The sequence below is a fragment of the Poecilia mexicana genome, unplaced genomic scaffold, assembly GCF_051168715.1.
Source record: "Poecilia mexicana isolate PSO_F unplaced genomic scaffold, ASM5116871v1 scaffold_7, whole genome shotgun sequence".
Classification (NCBI taxonomy): Eukaryota; Metazoa; Chordata; class Actinopteri; order Cyprinodontiformes; family Poeciliidae; genus Poecilia; species Poecilia mexicana.
In genome coordinates, this window is record NW_028263376.1 from 27,318,316 (window position 1) to 27,334,954 (window position 16,639).

Sequence of the window (16,639 nt, forward strand, 5' to 3'; positions counted from 1 at the left end):
CACTATGATTAGTGAAAGCAATCATGGGTCATTCATTTTTGTTCACAAATGTTTGTGTTGTAGATGCTCAGAATTGAAAAGTCAAGTCAGGAAAGGTGTGAATGTGGAAACTGTGAGACTCTACAATTAATGCTAATTTTTTTTCTTTTACATTTGTTATTCCTCCCGAGTAACAAATGAATGAAAACAAATCCGTGCTTATAATCAAACACATCTGGTATCCCTCCTTGCAGCTAAGCATGGCCTCAGACACTGGACTAAGCAAGGAAGAAGACGACGAGGAAGACGACACCATGCAGAACACGGTGGTTCTCTTCTCAAACACAGACAAATTCGTCCTGCTCCAGGTGCAACACTTTTCAATTTGCTGCGGTTTGTCACAAAAAAAAAAAAAAAAAAAAAAATCCCAAGCGGCGCGTATCTCTCTATCTGACCCCATACTCTCGTCTGTTTCAGGACATGTGTGTGGTGTGCGGCAGTTTCGGAAAGGGCGCGGAGGGCCAGCTGCTAGCTTGCGCTCAGTGTGCCCAGTGTTACCACCCTTACTGTGTGAACAGCAAAGTAAGGAACTGCGTCAGTTACGTCTATAATACTCAACTTGCCAAGGCGTAGACTTGAGCGCGTTTGTCTTCTCCAGATCACCAAGACGAAGCTCCGTAAGGGCTGGCGTTGTTTGGAGTGCATCGTGTGCGAAAAGTGTGGGAAGGCGTCGGACCCGTCCCGCCTGCTGCTCTGCGACGACTGCGATGTCAGCTACCACACCTACTGCCTGGACCCTCCCCTGCACACCGTGCCGAAGGGGGGCTGGAAGTGCAAATGGTAAAATAAGAATGACTCTTGGTGTGCAGTAGTCTTTTCAGTGCTGTTCCTTTTGAACTAGGTCAAATGGAAATGAGTACATGCACATTTGCATATTATGTAAAACGCTGAAACACAGCATCTCAGCTCCGCATTAGCAATTTCAAGTCTCCTTGCTCTGTCTTTTTCTTTTGTAGCATTGAATAAATCAAAAAAATCTTCCATTGTCGCATTCGTTTTAATAATAATAATAGTAATAATAATACACTTTTACTGGATCGGTGTAAGTGTGACCCGACTCCTTCCGTGCAGGTGTGTGTGCTGTGTCCAGTGCGGCTCCAGCTCACCAGGCTTCCACTGCGAGTGGCAGAACAACTACACGCACTGCGGGCCGTGCGCCAGCCTCGTCACCTGTCCGGTCTGCAGGGAGAACTTCATGGAAGAGGAGCTGCTGCTGCAGTGTCAGTACTGCGACCGGTGCGTGCCGCGCTCCCTACATCCGCACATGCCAAGAGAAACTTAGGAATTCACAGGGATGCGGCTAATGACGACAAGAGGGAGATAGATTATTCATGGAGTTTTCTCGTCATAAATTATTCCATAACATCTTTTGATTTTGTTGGCATTTACGAAAGGTGTGTGTGTGTGTGTGTGTGTGTGTGTGTGTGTGTGTGTGTGTGTGTGTGTGTGTGTGTGTGTGTGTGTGTGTGTGTGTGTGTGTGTGTGTGTGTGTGTGTGTGTCGGCGTGTTTTCCTGTGTGCCTGTGCAGATGGGTCCATGCTGTTTGCGAGAGCCTGTACACGGAGGACGAGGTGGAGCAAGCCTCCGACGAAGGCTTCGCGTGCACATCCTGCACGCCGTATGTTCCAAAACCCGTGGGTGAGTCTCAGAATGACGAAGCCGACGGAACCGAAAGCGAATGTCGCGGTGTCAAGATTTTCATCAGTGCACTGATGTCATGATTTACTTTTGCTTTCTAATTCTCCTTCCTGTTGTCCTCTGTAGTAGAGTCGGCTATTATGGCTTCAATAAAGATCAAAGAGCCAGGTCAGTGGATTTTATCGAATTACCTGCAGGTGCACCTCGGTTGATTAGAATATTGAGAAGTTCATTTATTTTTGTAATTTAGTTCAAAACGTGTCATTTGTATATGATTTAAATTCATCGCAAACGGAGTGAAATATTTAAACTGTTTTTTTTTTTGTTTTTTTTTTTCCTGGTCATTTTAAGGTGATGAAACGAGAGCAATAGTAGTTAACTTTTTTTTAATTGGAAAATGTAGTGTCACAGCCTTAAGCAATCATTGGCTGTGTCCAAAAATATTAACGGAAAGTTGAGTGGAGGGAAAACATGTGGTAGAAAAAAGGTACACAACAAGAATAACTGCAGCCTGATGGTTTGTAAATGAATGCTCTTTCAAGAGTTGCCAACTTGAGCTGCTGCTGAGTCAGCGCCTCGTTGCTGTAGAGCTTCTGATTTCCTTTTCCAGTCGGACTTGGCATTTTATCACAGTGCAAAATAAAATACTAAAATTTGCTTGACTAATCAGAAGACAGGCTTATTACCTCCATGTCATGCTGCATAGGTGCAGTAATTCATGCAAAAGCAGCCCTAACCAAATGACGACGTGTAATGTGCAATACATTTATGTACTTTTCAGCAGGAAATTTCTCTATTAAAAATCTCTTATGATTGGTTTTATTTAATGCACAAACTTTCTGGGAAACTTAATTTTAGGTTTTCATTACTTGCAAACAATATTATTAAAAAAAATTGAAATGCAATGGCACGTCGTAGTTTTCTCTCTTTTTTTTTTTTTTTTTTTGTACCCAGTTGCTTAGATTTGAAAAAAAAAATTTTTTCCACAGAACCCCAGTTCTACCGTCTGGAGGGCGTGTGGCTGACCGAGTCAGGCATGTCCCTGCTGCGCAGCATCTCCATGTCTCCCCTACATAAGAGACGGCAGCGTCGCTCTCGTCTCGGCACTCTGTGCTGCGACGGCGGCCCCGATGGAATGGATATGAGGGAGGTCGAAGGAGACGGCGACGACGGGAAAGGTGGGCCCGGTTTCACCGCATCTGACGGCCGATAAAACATTCGTCCGTGTTGCGTTCGTTCTTCAAGCGTTGACTTTTGAATTATTAGGTTGTGGTGAGCCAATGGATTGTGAATCCAAGATGGAGGCGCCAGGGAGTCCTGACAGAGAAGGTGGTGAGAGGGACGCTGGCGCGGAAGGCATGGGGGACTGTGACGGCCTCAAAGGCGGAGCCGACGAGACGGAGGACAGTAAGAAGAGGAAACGAAAACCCTACAGACCAGGTAAGCCTCCTGGAATGTTATGCAGTTTAACTCTGACATCTTTTTTTTTTTTTTTTTTTTCTCAGCAGTTACAAGATCTGGAATAAGTGTAAACACACCTGTAACTTTCTCACATTTTATTATTGTTGTTCCATTGTGGCCCCGGTGGAAGGCTTACTGTGTAGTTCTGCTCCACTCCAGTCTTGCACTTGATTGAAAGGGAATAAATTCTTCTGGATGTCAGTCTTTTATTTTTTTTATTTTTTTTTTTCTCAAGATAAATTTAATTTCTTATTTGTGTGTTTTAGGGATTGGGGGCTTCATGGTGCGACAAAGGAAGTGTCACACACGCTTAAAGAAGGAGTTCTTTGCCCAGCTGGCTGGAGAGACCACGTTAGACGGTCAGCCTATTGAGCGAACCATTGAAGAAGGTTGGAGTCAACAGATTGCCCGATTTTATTGTTTAGTAGCTTTATCGTTAAGGACATCTTAATGCTGTGGGCTGTTGACAGTCAAACATGTTTGCATAATGTCTGCATAAACTACTTTATTACCATATATCTGCTTTAATATTGGTATCGGCTGACGTTAGCAATTTTCTTTCTCTTATGAAAAGGCTAGCAAAATACGTATAATGTTGGTAACTATAGGTTATCAGGAGTAATAGCATAATTTATATTGGATATTGATATCGATATTGGTGCATCCCAAGTTAAATCCCATCATCCTTTGTTGTGAACTAACTCTTAGCCTTTTATGTGCATATTGTTGAAGTGAATGCTATGCGTGTGTGTGTGTGTATAGGTCCTCACCCGGACACAGACAACATAATGGATCCCAAACCAGCAGAAGGTGAAGAACAGGCCAAGAAGCGCCGGGGCAGAAAAAAGAGCAAACTGGAGGACATGTTTCCAGCTTATCTCCAGGTTTGCACACTCTCTGTCTCTCCTGTGCTTAAAAAGGTTTTGTCATCTAAATTATTCAGTGATTTTTTTTATTTATTTTTTTTAACATTTACGTACAAAATCTGCTACTGCGTTTTCAGGAGGCCTTCTTTGGTAAGACACTAATAGACTTGAGTAAGAAAGCTGTGATGGTAGCTCCAGGCCAGAGGTCGGGTGCATGCCTTGTGCAGCCCGTGCTACTAAAGCCAGCAGGAGTCCAAGCTGCTGCCCCAGAAGGTAGGAACGCCTAAATGAAGCAGCGACACGGTCCTGAATGTTACACACCGAGCTTGGCAAATGTTCATAGACTCATCTTTGTGCTTCTCTCGCTCTCTCATGCTGAAGCCAAGGATCGGGCGGCGGACGGGAGTTTTCCTGTAAAGAGAGAGGGGGGTGAAGTTCCCCAGCCTCAGGGAGACGGCACAGGTAAGACTTTCTGGGGATGTCGAGGCCAACATATTCATTACAATTTTACTAAAGCTGTTTCAAGATTGGCTCAAAAATATTTTGTGATTTTAGGAATTCCCATTCCTTCCTCGGCAGTGAAGGAGCAGTCGGCTCATCTCAAAGACTCTGAGCCAGAAAAAAGTGAAGGTGATTACCTGATTCTAATTAATTAACATATTTTCTCTGACTTTTATATACTCTGCCTGTTTTTTTTGGGGGAAAGTTTCCATCTAGCGGAAACTCCTAACGCCGCATCGCCCAGGTTTCACTCAGCGGCTCACAGTGAAAGTGGGAGTCTATCCACCGCTGCTGTTCTCAGCATTAAACCTGTTATGAATGATTCGGTCAAAGTGACTTCACTTGATAACTTGTACAGCGTTATTAGAGACCCAGTGGAAAGGTGTAATATATATATAAAAATGAAGGGTCTAGTACTGGAAACTTTCCATATACTCAGTTTTTCATTCCTTTTTGCTTGTGACAGGTCTTCCACAGGGAGTGGAGAGTCAGGACTCTGAGCAGTTCTTCAGGAAGGTTCTGGGTGTGTCAGACGGTTCTTCTTTAGGGGGGATGAAGCCCATCTTGGAGGGCACTAAGGGAGAGTTAAATCGCAGTGCTGCACCACAAAGAGCCCTCCCCTCAGGTGTGTGAAATAGACCCCTGCATGTTATTACAGAAACTGCCATTCGTTCCTACACAGGATTTAAAAGTCTGTTGCTCTGGCGTCATTTGCAAACTCATTAAATACTTCACTTCATTTCTCTTTTTAAACTCATAACCGAGTTATCGACAAAGATTTTAATATTTTGGGTTTTATCAGCAGTTTCTGTCACATGTCTTATAATGTAATAACTGAAGTACAGATGAGTCGTGTGTGTATTTAATCTTGGTTTCCCTTGCAGGGCCGCTGCCCTCTGCTGGAATGATGGATGCTTTTCCTGGCCTCTCGCAGTCTCCCTTCTTTGAAATGCGGTAGGACCAATACCGAACTGCTTAGTGCTTATTAGTTTACTGAAATGCTTCTCGTATAGAAACGGCTGTTAAAAATTGCCGTTTTACATTTCCCAGTTGTCAGGTATACCTGCTATTTATACTCAGTTTAGCTCGTAGAGTTACAAAATCAATGTTTTTTCGTGACTTGCAGAGAAAGAGGACTGTTCAGTCCCGATGGGGGTGAGGAGAGCCCCTGGGCCACCCCCTCCACCCCGGTGACGCCCTCCTCTCCGCCCACTCCCACGGAGGCAGAAGGTGATGGTCTGTCCTACAACCAGCGAAGCCTCCAGCGCTGGGAAAAAGACGAGGAGCTCGGAGAGCTCTCCACCATTTCTCCGGTTCTTTATGCCAATACCAATTTCCCTTCGCTGAAGCAGGACTACCCAGGTTAGTGAGCTGGGAAATACCTCACAGCCTAGTTTGAGATCACTCTGTCAAAATTAGACTTTCTGTAGTCTTATGGAGCAACTGCTAAAATGTTTCCTTTTTTTTTTTTCCAGACTGGGCAAGTCGCTGTAAGCAGATTATGAAGATCTGGAGGAAGGTGTCTGCTGCTGACAAGGTTCCATACTTGGTAGGTTTATTCTTGGGTAGAAATGGCACAGGTAGCATTTAAATGGGCTTCAGTAGAAATCAGAAAAAGGGGGGCGTGGGGGGAGGGCTATTGAAATTCTTCAGTTCTTATAAAACTGAATGTAAGCAATGCTCATCCAACACTAAATAGACATAATCACTTACAGCTCTTGTTTGTGTAAAATGGTTTATATCCCATTTACTTAGATTGGAAATGTTAAAAGTTTAGAAAAACATGTTATAATGACAGTTTTTGGTATGTTTTCCACCAGCAGGGCTGCATGACACTTTGGCGATGACTATATCTGTTGTGATTTGTGTTTATTTCCTGCTTTCTTCTCCATCTCATCTGTGCTTCCATCACTGTGTGGCCTTTAGCATTATGGGCCGCTTTATGCATGATCTCTGTGAGCATCTGCTGTCCACTCAGCTAAATATTACATTAACGTGTAAAATGCAACTTCATGACACTTTATTTTATTCTGTATTCAGTCACTTGATGCTTGTGAACTCTTATTTTGAAAAGGGAAACCACATATTGACTTAAATAACCTCATTCAGAAATTGCAAATATTTTAATCTCTTGGCAATCTTGTTTAGTTTTACAAAGTAAATATTTAAAAAAAAAATTAACCGCAATATTTTCCATTGTAGCAAAAGGCCAAAGACAACCGAGCAGCACAGAGGATTAACAAGGCACAAAAGGCAAGTTACATTTTCATCATTCACCTTTATCGTGCTTAAATCCCTGCCTTCTTTAACTTCGTGTTGTTGAAATTACAGCAGGCAGAGAGTCAGGTGTGCCGCCCTGTCAAGACGGAGGCGGTGCGTCCTAAAAGCGAGCGGCCGACTCTACACCTCCAGATCCCGCCCCCCTCAGGCTCCGCTTCCATCTCTTCCCACCCGAGCTCTGCAGACAGCCCCTATTCCTTTCCTCCTGATTCGGGGTCATCTTCTGTATTTTTCTCAGACGGAGCTCTTAAGACCCCGTTGTCAGCTGAAAGCCGGACTGACCCCCTGGCTAAGCTTCCTCCGCAGTCGCCCCTCTCTCACTCGCATCCCAGCACACCCTTCTCCCATACCGGGGCCAGCCCTCTGCAGGCCTCTTCCTCAGGTTACCCCGCTTCCGGCCCACAGGGTCCTCCTCAGGGACGGCCAGACAGCCTCAGCATTTTTGACATGCAACCAGGAACTCCTGGAACCCCTAGACGGGCCCAGCACGTTGATCCATACTTCAAATCGCAGCTGCAGCAACAGCAGCAGCAACAACAGGGTCTCCTCCTACATTCACAGCAGGGCTCACAGGAGGCCTTAGGTCCTTCTGGAAGTCCCCATTCACGTGGCCCCAGCATTGGGGAGTCACCAGTCTTCTCACCACTCCACAACACTCAGCATGTAGACCCTTTCAGAGGCCAGCCAGGGATGGGACGGTCGGACTTTGGTTCATCTTCATCCCCCTCCGCCGTGGCTTCCTCGCCTGTCGGTGCAGGACAGCACAGAGCTGAGTTTAGTGCACCTTCTCCTCGATCTTCTGTTGCAGGAAGACTGGAGCTTTCCACTGGGTCTCCATCTGGGATGCTTGAGGCTGGGGACGGTCTATTCAAGGCCCCCATGACGCCTCGAATGCACCAGGGAGACGGTGGACCGCCTCATCCAGGAGCTTCCCCGAACCATCCTTCAGAGGGCTACCGCCAGTCTCCCTCCCATAGTTTCTCTGACCCTCACTCTCACCCGCAGGTTACCCCCAGACCACAGTCGGGTGACAACTGTGGTCTGGGAGCCCAGAGACACCCAGCTACCCAGCAGGATCAGGGCCATAGAGTCCCCTCCAGTCCACAGTCCCAGGGTAGTGTCCCGTCTCCCCACACTCCTGGTGGCATGTCCTCCGATCCGTATGCTGTCCAGTCTCCGGCTACTCCTCGTTTCCAGTCCCCAGACCCTTGCTCCAGGCCACCTTCTAGACCACAGTCCAGAGACCCCTTCGCTGCTCTCCACAAACCTCCTCGCACTCCCTCTCATTCCTCCGAGGGAACTGGAAACTACAAAACATCACCTCACCCCAACCAGCCCCCTCCCGGCCATCCCAACAGTAGTTCCACGGTGGACCCACTCTCTGGAAAACCTGCCTTTAATCGCAGCCCCAGCACGGGGTCTTATCTAAGCACCCAGCAGCAGAGCCCGGTGGTCCCAGGTCAGCCTCAGCAGACCCAGCCTCAGCTGACCCAAGGAGCAGACGCCCTCGGTTCCAGGGCACCGCCTGCTTCTGAATCCCAGGATCTATCTGCTGTTCACCCTCCAGAGCTGCCTCATCAGCCGGCTGTGCAAGGCGCACAAGAAATGCCGGACATCTCAAATGTGCAGGAACCTTCCTTAGTTGGACTGAGCCCATCTGAACTGGAGAAGTACAAGCAGGTACCAGAACTCTCAGAATCTGTTGTTTAAAAGTCAGTCGGTGCACGTCTTCTCTCTTGTAAACCACTGCTTGCATTTTGTTTCAACAGCGGCAAAAGCTGAGGGACTTTATAATCAGGCAGCAAAGGCAGAAGATTACAATCAAACAGGAGAAAGAGGCTGCAGCTGCTGCAGCTGCTGGAAACGCTTCCCCAGGCTGGTCTGGGGGGGAGATGGGAGCTTTTCAACAAGATAAGACCCTCAGAGCTCCTCCACCTTACCCACAGGTAAACCTTCTGCAGCAATTACACAAGAAAGACACATTTTGATGATATTGTATTGTTGCAGGAAGGCTACAATGACGCAGTCACTATGGTGTGAAGAATTGAAAGCATGTAGCACAGAGACAGCAGGGGCAGATCTGCCAGCTATTGTGTGGATAATATCAGATGGTTGTCTTGTTAATTGTTGAGAGAGAAATGGGAACTGATTGTTTTTTTTTTGTTTTTTTTTACTTTGACATGTGGCAAAAATTGTTATAACATAATGAAGTTAACCTAACCATTCACAGAAAGATTCGATAGTATAAACAAACAAGAATAAATAGTGTACATTTAACTAGCGTTGCTTCGTTTAGGACCGTGTTGCTCCTGTTCCCTCTGAGGCTCAAGTTTCTGTTCCTGGGAAGATGCCCGTGGTCGGAGGAGGCATGGATGATAAGCTCATTCGCCCACCGCCTACAGGAACAGCTGCCATTATGGATACAAGTGGACTCAGGCAAGCTCTGTTATAAAGTAGAATCTTCAGTAATGTTGCTGTTATGTAATAACATCAATGACAAATTGAAAGCTAACCTTCTAAAGCTTTGATTCTCAACCTCAGAAGTGGGCTACAGAAAGCTACGGTGGGCTTGAGTTTTGAATGCTAAAATCAAACTTGATAAGATCGAACATTAGTTAGAATAAACATTCATTTTATACAGAGAGCTTCATGTCAGATTTATATTGTAAGAAATACTTTTAAATAGTTTTTTGTGATCTCAAAAAGGAAAAAGTGGAAGAAATCTGGAGCTGATCTGTTTCCTTGGGTAGGGCCATAAAACAATAACGATATCTATTGCAATCAGTATCAATGGAAAATACGTTAGATAAAATTTTGGGACTGTACAGCATTCTGGGGGATGTAGGCGGACTCGATGCTTATATCTGTCGTACACCTCTGCAGTATGGTAAATTTGTACGACTGTGGATTCATACCCAGTGACACATTGAATTGCTCAGAAAACTGCTGTGTAGGAAACGGCATCCACATAGGTCTGTTTTGAACGCAACACCAGGGTGATGATTTTGAGTTGGCTTGACGCCCAACTAGCTCATCAAACTTGCCTGTAGCATTCAGATTGTGTGAAATGTAGGAATTTGTCATGAGAAATGTAGCCAATCTGTCCACTTGATTATGAAATCTCAACCATACTTGCTCAACCATACTTGCTTTACAATAGAAACAAAACTGCAACCAGTTGCTATAAAGATCCTGTAATAAAAGGTCTGAAAAATAAACTGCAACTACAAGGTTTCCCTCACTCATTATAAGCCTGGCGGGCCACCAGGCTTTACTTGTGCCCCCATCAGGCTTAGCATTGTGAATTTAAGTTTTTAGCAAGTTGCTTAGCAAGTTTTCCGGGGGAAACACTGAACTAAAAAGTTAGTTAACTATTGTAAATTTATCTCATGGTTTTCCAACTAAACTATATATTTGTCTCTTACAGGATTCCAGGGTCCATCAGACCTCCTGGTATGTTTAACCGTCCACCATTCCCTCCTCAATGGCAACCCCAGGGTCCAGGTCAAAGAAGATTACCCCAGCCTGGCCTGGAAGCGATGGGCATTAGACAGAACCTAAACCATGGTGTTAACATGCAAGGCATGGAGAACCCACACACCATGATGCCAGGACATGGAGGAGAAAACCTGCAGACACTGGGTCAAGGCCCCCCACCGCAATTCATTGAACTGAGACACAACTCACAAAGGCTCCCCCTACGGCCTCAGTTTATGCCCAGAGCACCCCAGCAAAGACCACGTCTCTTTGTCCAACAGCAGGATTTGGCTCCGTCTTATTTCCAACAGCATCCCATAGCTCAAGCCGGAGGGATGCAAGCAGATGGAAGTGGCGTCTCGCAGCTGGGAGTACCTCAGGGTGCTATGTCCGTCCCAGGTTTGCTGCCTTCACAGACCACTGGAACAGTATCCCAACAGCCCCACTTGCAGACTCAGGCAGCCGCTTCCAAATCCGGCATGCAAAGTTCCGAGCAACAGAGAGTTGGACATCAAGGATTGGTGACTGAGCCTCCGTCCGCGAGTGTAGGGCCCTGCGAGGAACTGCCAGAGCCGGACCTTGAGGGTCTCGGTGACGGATCGGGGGATGGCGGCGTGGAGGATGAAAACGATCTGACTCTCGACTTGGATCCTGACAAAGGAGACGATGACTTGGGTAACTTGGACAACTTGGAAACCAACGACCCTCATCTGGACGATTTGTTAAATGGCGACGAGTTCGACATCCTGGCTTACACAGACCCCGAACTGGATCAGGGAGATCCCAAAGATGTCTTTTCAGATCAGCTGCGGCTGGTAGAAGCAGAGAGCGAAACACCTTCATCGGTTGCAGGATCTGCTCGCTGTAAGGTTGAAGACAGAGGTAAAGATGAGCCAGGGCAGAAGTGTTTAACGCTTTCCCAGAAGGATTCTGCTACCTCAGTCCAACCTGCTGCAGAAAATGCTGATCCTTCTAAAGTCAAAGTAGAGGACAAATGTCTCACCCCTCAGCTGCAAGCGGGACAATCTGCGATCAAAAATGAAATGAGAGGGGCTGTGTCGATACTTCTCGGAGGGACCGGATCAGCAGCCAAAACGGAGCAAAAGGAAACCCAGCAAGCCTGTCTCAGTTCTGTACGGCTCGGTAGACTGCAGTACTCCATGTCTGGACAAGGGGATCCGTTTTCCCCTGGCACCCCACATGGGGACATTGGGGACGATCCGCTGGGGCTGCCAGATGTCGGGGGCCAGCACTCTCCTGCAGTAGACCTGGCAAAAGTTGAGAGCTCTTTAGATGGTGAATTGCCGCTTCTCATCCAAGACCTCCTGGAGCACGAAAAGAAAGAACAGCAGAAGCAGCAACAGTTGAGTTCCCTTCAACAGGGCAGCATCCCCGCACATTTTCCTGGCCTCTCAAGTCAACATCCAGACCCGCAGGGAACCGAGCAACTGATTCTGCAGCATCAACAGCCTCGTCCGACGGCGCAGGGAATGATGGAACAAGCGGGAATGGTGCCGCGTGCTCCTCACATGATACAGCAACAGCAGAGGATGATGGGGCCGGGAGTGGTGCCTCATCCTCACATGGCAATGGCTCACCAGCAAGCCATGATGAGGACGGGGCAGCCGGGAATCCACGCAGGCCTCGGCCATCAGCCTCAACCGGTGGTCAAGCAATCACCGCTGGCCAACAACTTCTTCCCAGATAAAGGTGAGGACAACGACTGGCACCGGCAGTCTGTTATGTAAAGTTTTGTTTTAGTTGATTGTGAAATTTATCACCTAGTTGCAGATTTGGATAAATTTCCCGCAGAAGACATCATTGATCCCATTGCCAAAGCAAAGATGGTGGCTCTGAAGGGGATTAAAAGAGTCTTGGCACAGGATCCGACTATTGTTGTTCCTCCTGGGATCAACAGGTATTTTTGACTTTCTTTGTGTTAGGAGCTTTTCACAGTAAGTACCACTTAAGGTAAAGTGAAAAAAACTTGTCCCAATAAATATACTACCTTTCAAGTATTAATAGTTCTTCATTATCTAAGTTAGGGTTGGGGTTCAGTTAAGTTCAGTCAGATTAGAAGAGACATAACTTTTTTTTTTCTTTTCTTTTTGCCTCTGATTCTCTGGACTTTGACTAGGCCATTCTAACTCATGAATATGCTTTGATATAAACTCCTCCATTGTAGCTCTGGCTGGATGTTTGGGGTTGCTGTCATTTTGCAGTCTCTGCTCTTCTTCCAGTATTCCACTGTATTTGGCAAAATCTCACTTCCCATCAGCACCAACCAGCTTCTCTGTCGCTGCTGATGAAAAACATCCCCATAGCATGATTCTGCCACCACCATGTTTCAACATGGGGCTTTTTTTTTCACCCCCTCACATTTGCTGGGTCTCCTACTTAGCTTTTAGCCAACTACAAGTGGGACTTCTTGTAGCTTTCTTCTAGTCTGGCCAGATTTGGGAAGTTCATGTCTCTGAATACCTGAATTTTCTGGATACAGCTGTGGTCAGAGGTAGCAGCTGGTAACTTGCAATGTTTTCATTTTATTTTATGTTTTTTTTTTTTTTAAGGCAACAAGTTTCTCTGCTTGCCCAGCGGCTGGCCTCTGCACCTGGCGCAGATCCTGCTCAGGCTGCACCCGGACCGCCAAAGGTATTCACTTTTCTGTAAAGACACATTATTTTGGACGATCATTTTTCATCCAAATTATCATTAACGATCTCTTCCTTTGTTCAGGAGGGAGAAACAAGTGATCCCGTCCAGACGAGACCCAATCCTCCTCAGTTTGTGCAAGGAATCATTAGTATGTTTTACATGCAGTCTTTCTCTGTAGAAATGTGCTTTTATTGAGTTTGAGTTATCTTGAGCGCGAGCTACAGTTTCCTCTTCTGTTGCAGACGACGCAGAGCAGCACCAGTACGAAGAGTGGCTCCTTCACACCCAACAGCTTCTCCAGATGCAGCTGAAAATTTTGGAAGAGCAAATCGGAGTTCACCGAAAGTCGCGCAAAGCGCTTTGCGCCAAGCAGCGCACGGCAAAGAAAGCAGGCAGGGAGTTCGCAGAGGCCGATGCTGAGAAACTGAAGTTGGTCACCGAAGAGCAAAGCAAAATTCAGAAACAGCTCGACCAGGTTTGCAGAATAAAATCCCTGGATTTCACATCGGACAGCTAAACTGTTGTAATATGTATGAATTAATTATTGAAATAATTGTCAACTTATCTAGTAATCGATTAATTATCAACTGGAGTAGTCAAAAAGACTATTTGATGAAAAATAAAACATATTCGGGGCAGTAATTAAACCAAAACATATTTACATTTTGCGTTTAAGATAAAAGTATATTTTTCTGTAAACAAATTTTAGCCAAAGCTGCACAGGCTGCAGTTTTAACTTCACCGAGTTCTAATTTACTAAAGGAATAGGCAATAAAAGTTTTGTTTTCTCATATAAAGAATAATCATTACTAAAATAATCTTCACTTTCAGCCCTCATATATAATAACATTTTTAAATATTCTGTTGTAGGTCCGCAAGCAGCAGAAGGAGCACACCAACCTTATTGCAGAGTACAGAAGCAAGCAGCAGCAGCATCAGCAGAGCTCTGGTCTGCTGAACCCAGCTCATCCTACTCAGGGCGGGCCCTCTCACATGTTTCCTAAGATCCCGGGGCAAATGATGATGGGCCAGCAGGGGGCAGCGGTAATGGGGCAACACCCTGGCATGATGCCTCTGCGGATGCCCCAGGCCCAGCCCTTCATGGGGGGTCCGCAGCAGCAGCAGCTTCCGGCGGCTCTCGGAGCTCCTGGTCCCAGGGTTCCGGGACCCTCTGGAACTCCGGCTGGGTTTTTCCCCCAGGGCGCCCCGGTACAAGGGGCGGACCCCCGGCTTCTTCAAGAAAGGCAGCTTCAGCATAGGATGCAGATGGCAAAGCTACAGCAGCAGCAGCAGCAGCAGCAGGCAATGATGTGTCAACAAGCGATGCCACATCCGAACCAACAACCTGGTCTCATCCCTCAGTCACAGCCGGGCATGATGGGAAGTCAACTCATGGCGCAGCATCAAGCAGGCACCCAGCAGGGAATAATCGCCACGCAGGCAAATCAGCAGAGCATGGTGCAGGTTCAGCAAGGCATGGTGGGAGGTCAGCCCGCTGCGCCACCAGGACAGCCCATCAACCAGCCTGCGGCCATGATGGCAGCTCAGCCGAGGCTGATGGTTAATCAGCAGCCGAGGCCCCAGCTGATGATGGGCCAGCAGGGCGTCACCGGGCCCCCGGGTCACCCTGGTCTCCGTGGAGCCCCGACTCAGATGACTCAACAGCATCAGAACATCCTCGCTCAGCGCATGCTTGTGTCTCAGCAGCAAATGGCCCAGCAGAGACAAGTGGCGCCAATGGTTAGCCAGTCCGGCCAGGACCAGGGTGGGCACTCGCAGCCCTCCACCCCGCAGATGGGCTCCTCGCCTTCAGCAGGGAGTAACACGCCGCAGCCGCAGGGACCTGCCGACGGCCAGAACTCGGCAGCCAAAGATGGAGGGATGTTGAGCCCTGATTCAAGAACCCCGCCACAGCAGAGCGGACCTCCCACTCCCAGTCAGATCTCACAGCAAGGCTCAGTGAATAACCCGCTGGACCAGGGCCGCCAGCAACAGCAACAGAATCAGATGTATTTAACTCAGCATCACCATTCAAATTCTCAATCAGTCCACGAACAACAAGCTGGTGGGACGGTGAACCAGCAAACCGGAGTTGTTCAACAGCAGCAGCAGCAGCATCAACTTCCTGTTGGTGTCCAGAGGCAAGGCTCCGTCGGCGCCGACAAACCCAGCTTGATGAGTGTAAAAGAGGAGGGCAAACCTGTTGATTTCCTCACCCAACAACAACAAAATGCTGCGCAGAAGCCACAGGAAGCAGGCATGCAACAGCAGATGATGGCTCCGAATAATCCCGGCCAGGCTCCGCCCACTGCGATGGGCCTGAACCCGCAGCAGCAAGCCCTGATGGCGCAGCAGCAGAAGCAGCAAGCCATGATGGGCATGCTGAGAGCTCATCAGCAAGGGATGATGCCACAGAGACCCGGAGTACCGCCAGCGCAGATCCGCACCACCATCAACATCCCAGCCATCATTGCCCAGAATCCTCAGCTGCGCAATCTTCCCCCGACTCAGCAGATCCAACACATCCAGGCTCTGATCGCGCAGAGGCAACTCCATCAGGGTCAGATGCTGCGGATGCCCGTTGGCCAACTGAGAGCTCAGGCGCCGCAGGGCGGGCAGCAAATGATGGGGATGGAAGCCAATCAGATGCCTTATGGAGGCAAACCCGGAGCTCTGGCCGGTCAGCAGCAGCCGGGCATGTTTGGCCAGCAGCCTGCGGTCGCATCTCAGGTGCAGCAAGGGATGATGGTCACAGGCCAGCAGCCGCAAGCAGGGGAGATGATGCAGCAGCAGCAGCAGCAGCACATCATGAGAGGTCATCTACCGATGCCACATTCCCCGATGGAGCAGAACCGCATGCTGAGGCCAAATTCACCACGGCAACCCCATGTCAACTCCCCAGGAGATCCGCAGCGGCACGTGTTCAACCAGCCCCTGCAGCCCCCCACTCCCACCCAAACGCAGCAGCAAGCGTTAATGGCCGCCGCAGCAGGACGCGTCCCGGGCTCCCCGTCGCACGCTTATTCTCCCAGAGGTCCGTTTGGGATGAGCCCCGCCCACCCAGCCTCGCCCTACTCCTCTCACGCCTCCTCGCCTTCGGTCACCGACAACAGAGCCGGGAGAGGCAGTCCGTTCAGCCAGGTCAAGGCCTCTCCACTCAGGTCACCTGGAGCCAGGAGTCCACTTGACTGTCCAGGAATGAAAGTAGAGAGTCAGACGTCGAGCGGTGAGCCGCCTCAGACGGCCCCAGGCACGCCCAACGGGCCACAGAGAGGCATGAGCGTCCAGCAGGAGTTGAAGCAGGTCACAGAAAGCTACACTCAGCAAGGGGAGCAATGTAGGATCCCGATACAGAACATAAAGCAGGAGCCGAGGGAGGTTCAGTGTGACGGCTCCTCTGAGGCGCATCCAGGGGCGATAAAGAGAGAAACCTCGGGCGAAACCGTTTCTGCTGGGAATAACACAAGCTTTATTAACACCGGAAACGTACCCAGAGACCCAGAGACCCAAGGTCCCAGATCCGAGACGGGACAGCAGCTGCTGCAGAAGCTGCTGAAAACCAAGAACCTCCAGCTGAATGCGCAGAGGCCCTCCGAAGGCATCCACAGTGAGATCAATGGCCACATCAACAGCAAATTGGCCATGCTGGAGCAGAAGCTTCAAGGGACACCACGTAATATGGAGGTAATATTTTATTTTATTTTTTTAAATATTTGTACAGT

General features: G+C 48.1%; 1 protein-coding gene across 2 annotated transcripts in view; it reads left to right on the plus strand.

The window, feature by feature from the left end:
* kmt2d (lysine (K)-specific methyltransferase 2D) overlaps positions 1-16,639 on the plus strand; it is a 34,023-nt gene that overhangs the window by 8,706 nt on the left and 8,678 nt on the right. For both annotated transcript variants that reach the window (XM_014993300.2, XM_014993302.2), the window contains exons 14-40: positions 234-347; positions 457-561; positions 638-819; positions 1,111-1,275; positions 1,568-1,677; positions 1,804-1,845; positions 2,667-2,855; positions 2,944-3,117; positions 3,405-3,527; positions 3,901-4,022; positions 4,142-4,277; positions 4,386-4,466; positions 4,560-4,634; positions 4,972-5,130; positions 5,390-5,459; positions 5,632-5,867; positions 5,981-6,054; positions 6,708-6,758; positions 6,837-8,465; positions 8,555-8,731; positions 9,082-9,221; positions 10,213-11,972; positions 12,048-12,180; positions 12,833-12,914; positions 12,999-13,065; positions 13,160-13,392; positions 13,788-16,601. In XM_014993300.2, coding sequence (XP_014848786.2) covers positions 234-347; positions 457-561; positions 638-819; positions 1,111-1,275; positions 1,568-1,677; positions 1,804-1,845; positions 2,667-2,855; positions 2,944-3,117; positions 3,405-3,527; positions 3,901-4,022; positions 4,142-4,277; positions 4,386-4,466; positions 4,560-4,634; positions 4,972-5,130; positions 5,390-5,459; positions 5,632-5,867; positions 5,981-6,054; positions 6,708-6,758; positions 6,837-8,465; positions 8,555-8,731; positions 9,082-9,221; positions 10,213-11,972; positions 12,048-12,180; positions 12,833-12,914; positions 12,999-13,065; positions 13,160-13,392; positions 13,788-16,601 — 9,243 coding nt within the window. The remainder of the gene's footprint in view (positions 1-233; positions 348-456; positions 562-637; positions 820-1,110; positions 1,276-1,567; positions 1,678-1,803; positions 1,846-2,666; positions 2,856-2,943; positions 3,118-3,404; positions 3,528-3,900; positions 4,023-4,141; positions 4,278-4,385; positions 4,467-4,559; positions 4,635-4,971; positions 5,131-5,389; positions 5,460-5,631; positions 5,868-5,980; positions 6,055-6,707; positions 6,759-6,836; positions 8,466-8,554; positions 8,732-9,081; positions 9,222-10,212; positions 11,973-12,047; positions 12,181-12,832; positions 12,915-12,998; positions 13,066-13,159; positions 13,393-13,787; positions 16,602-16,639) is intronic.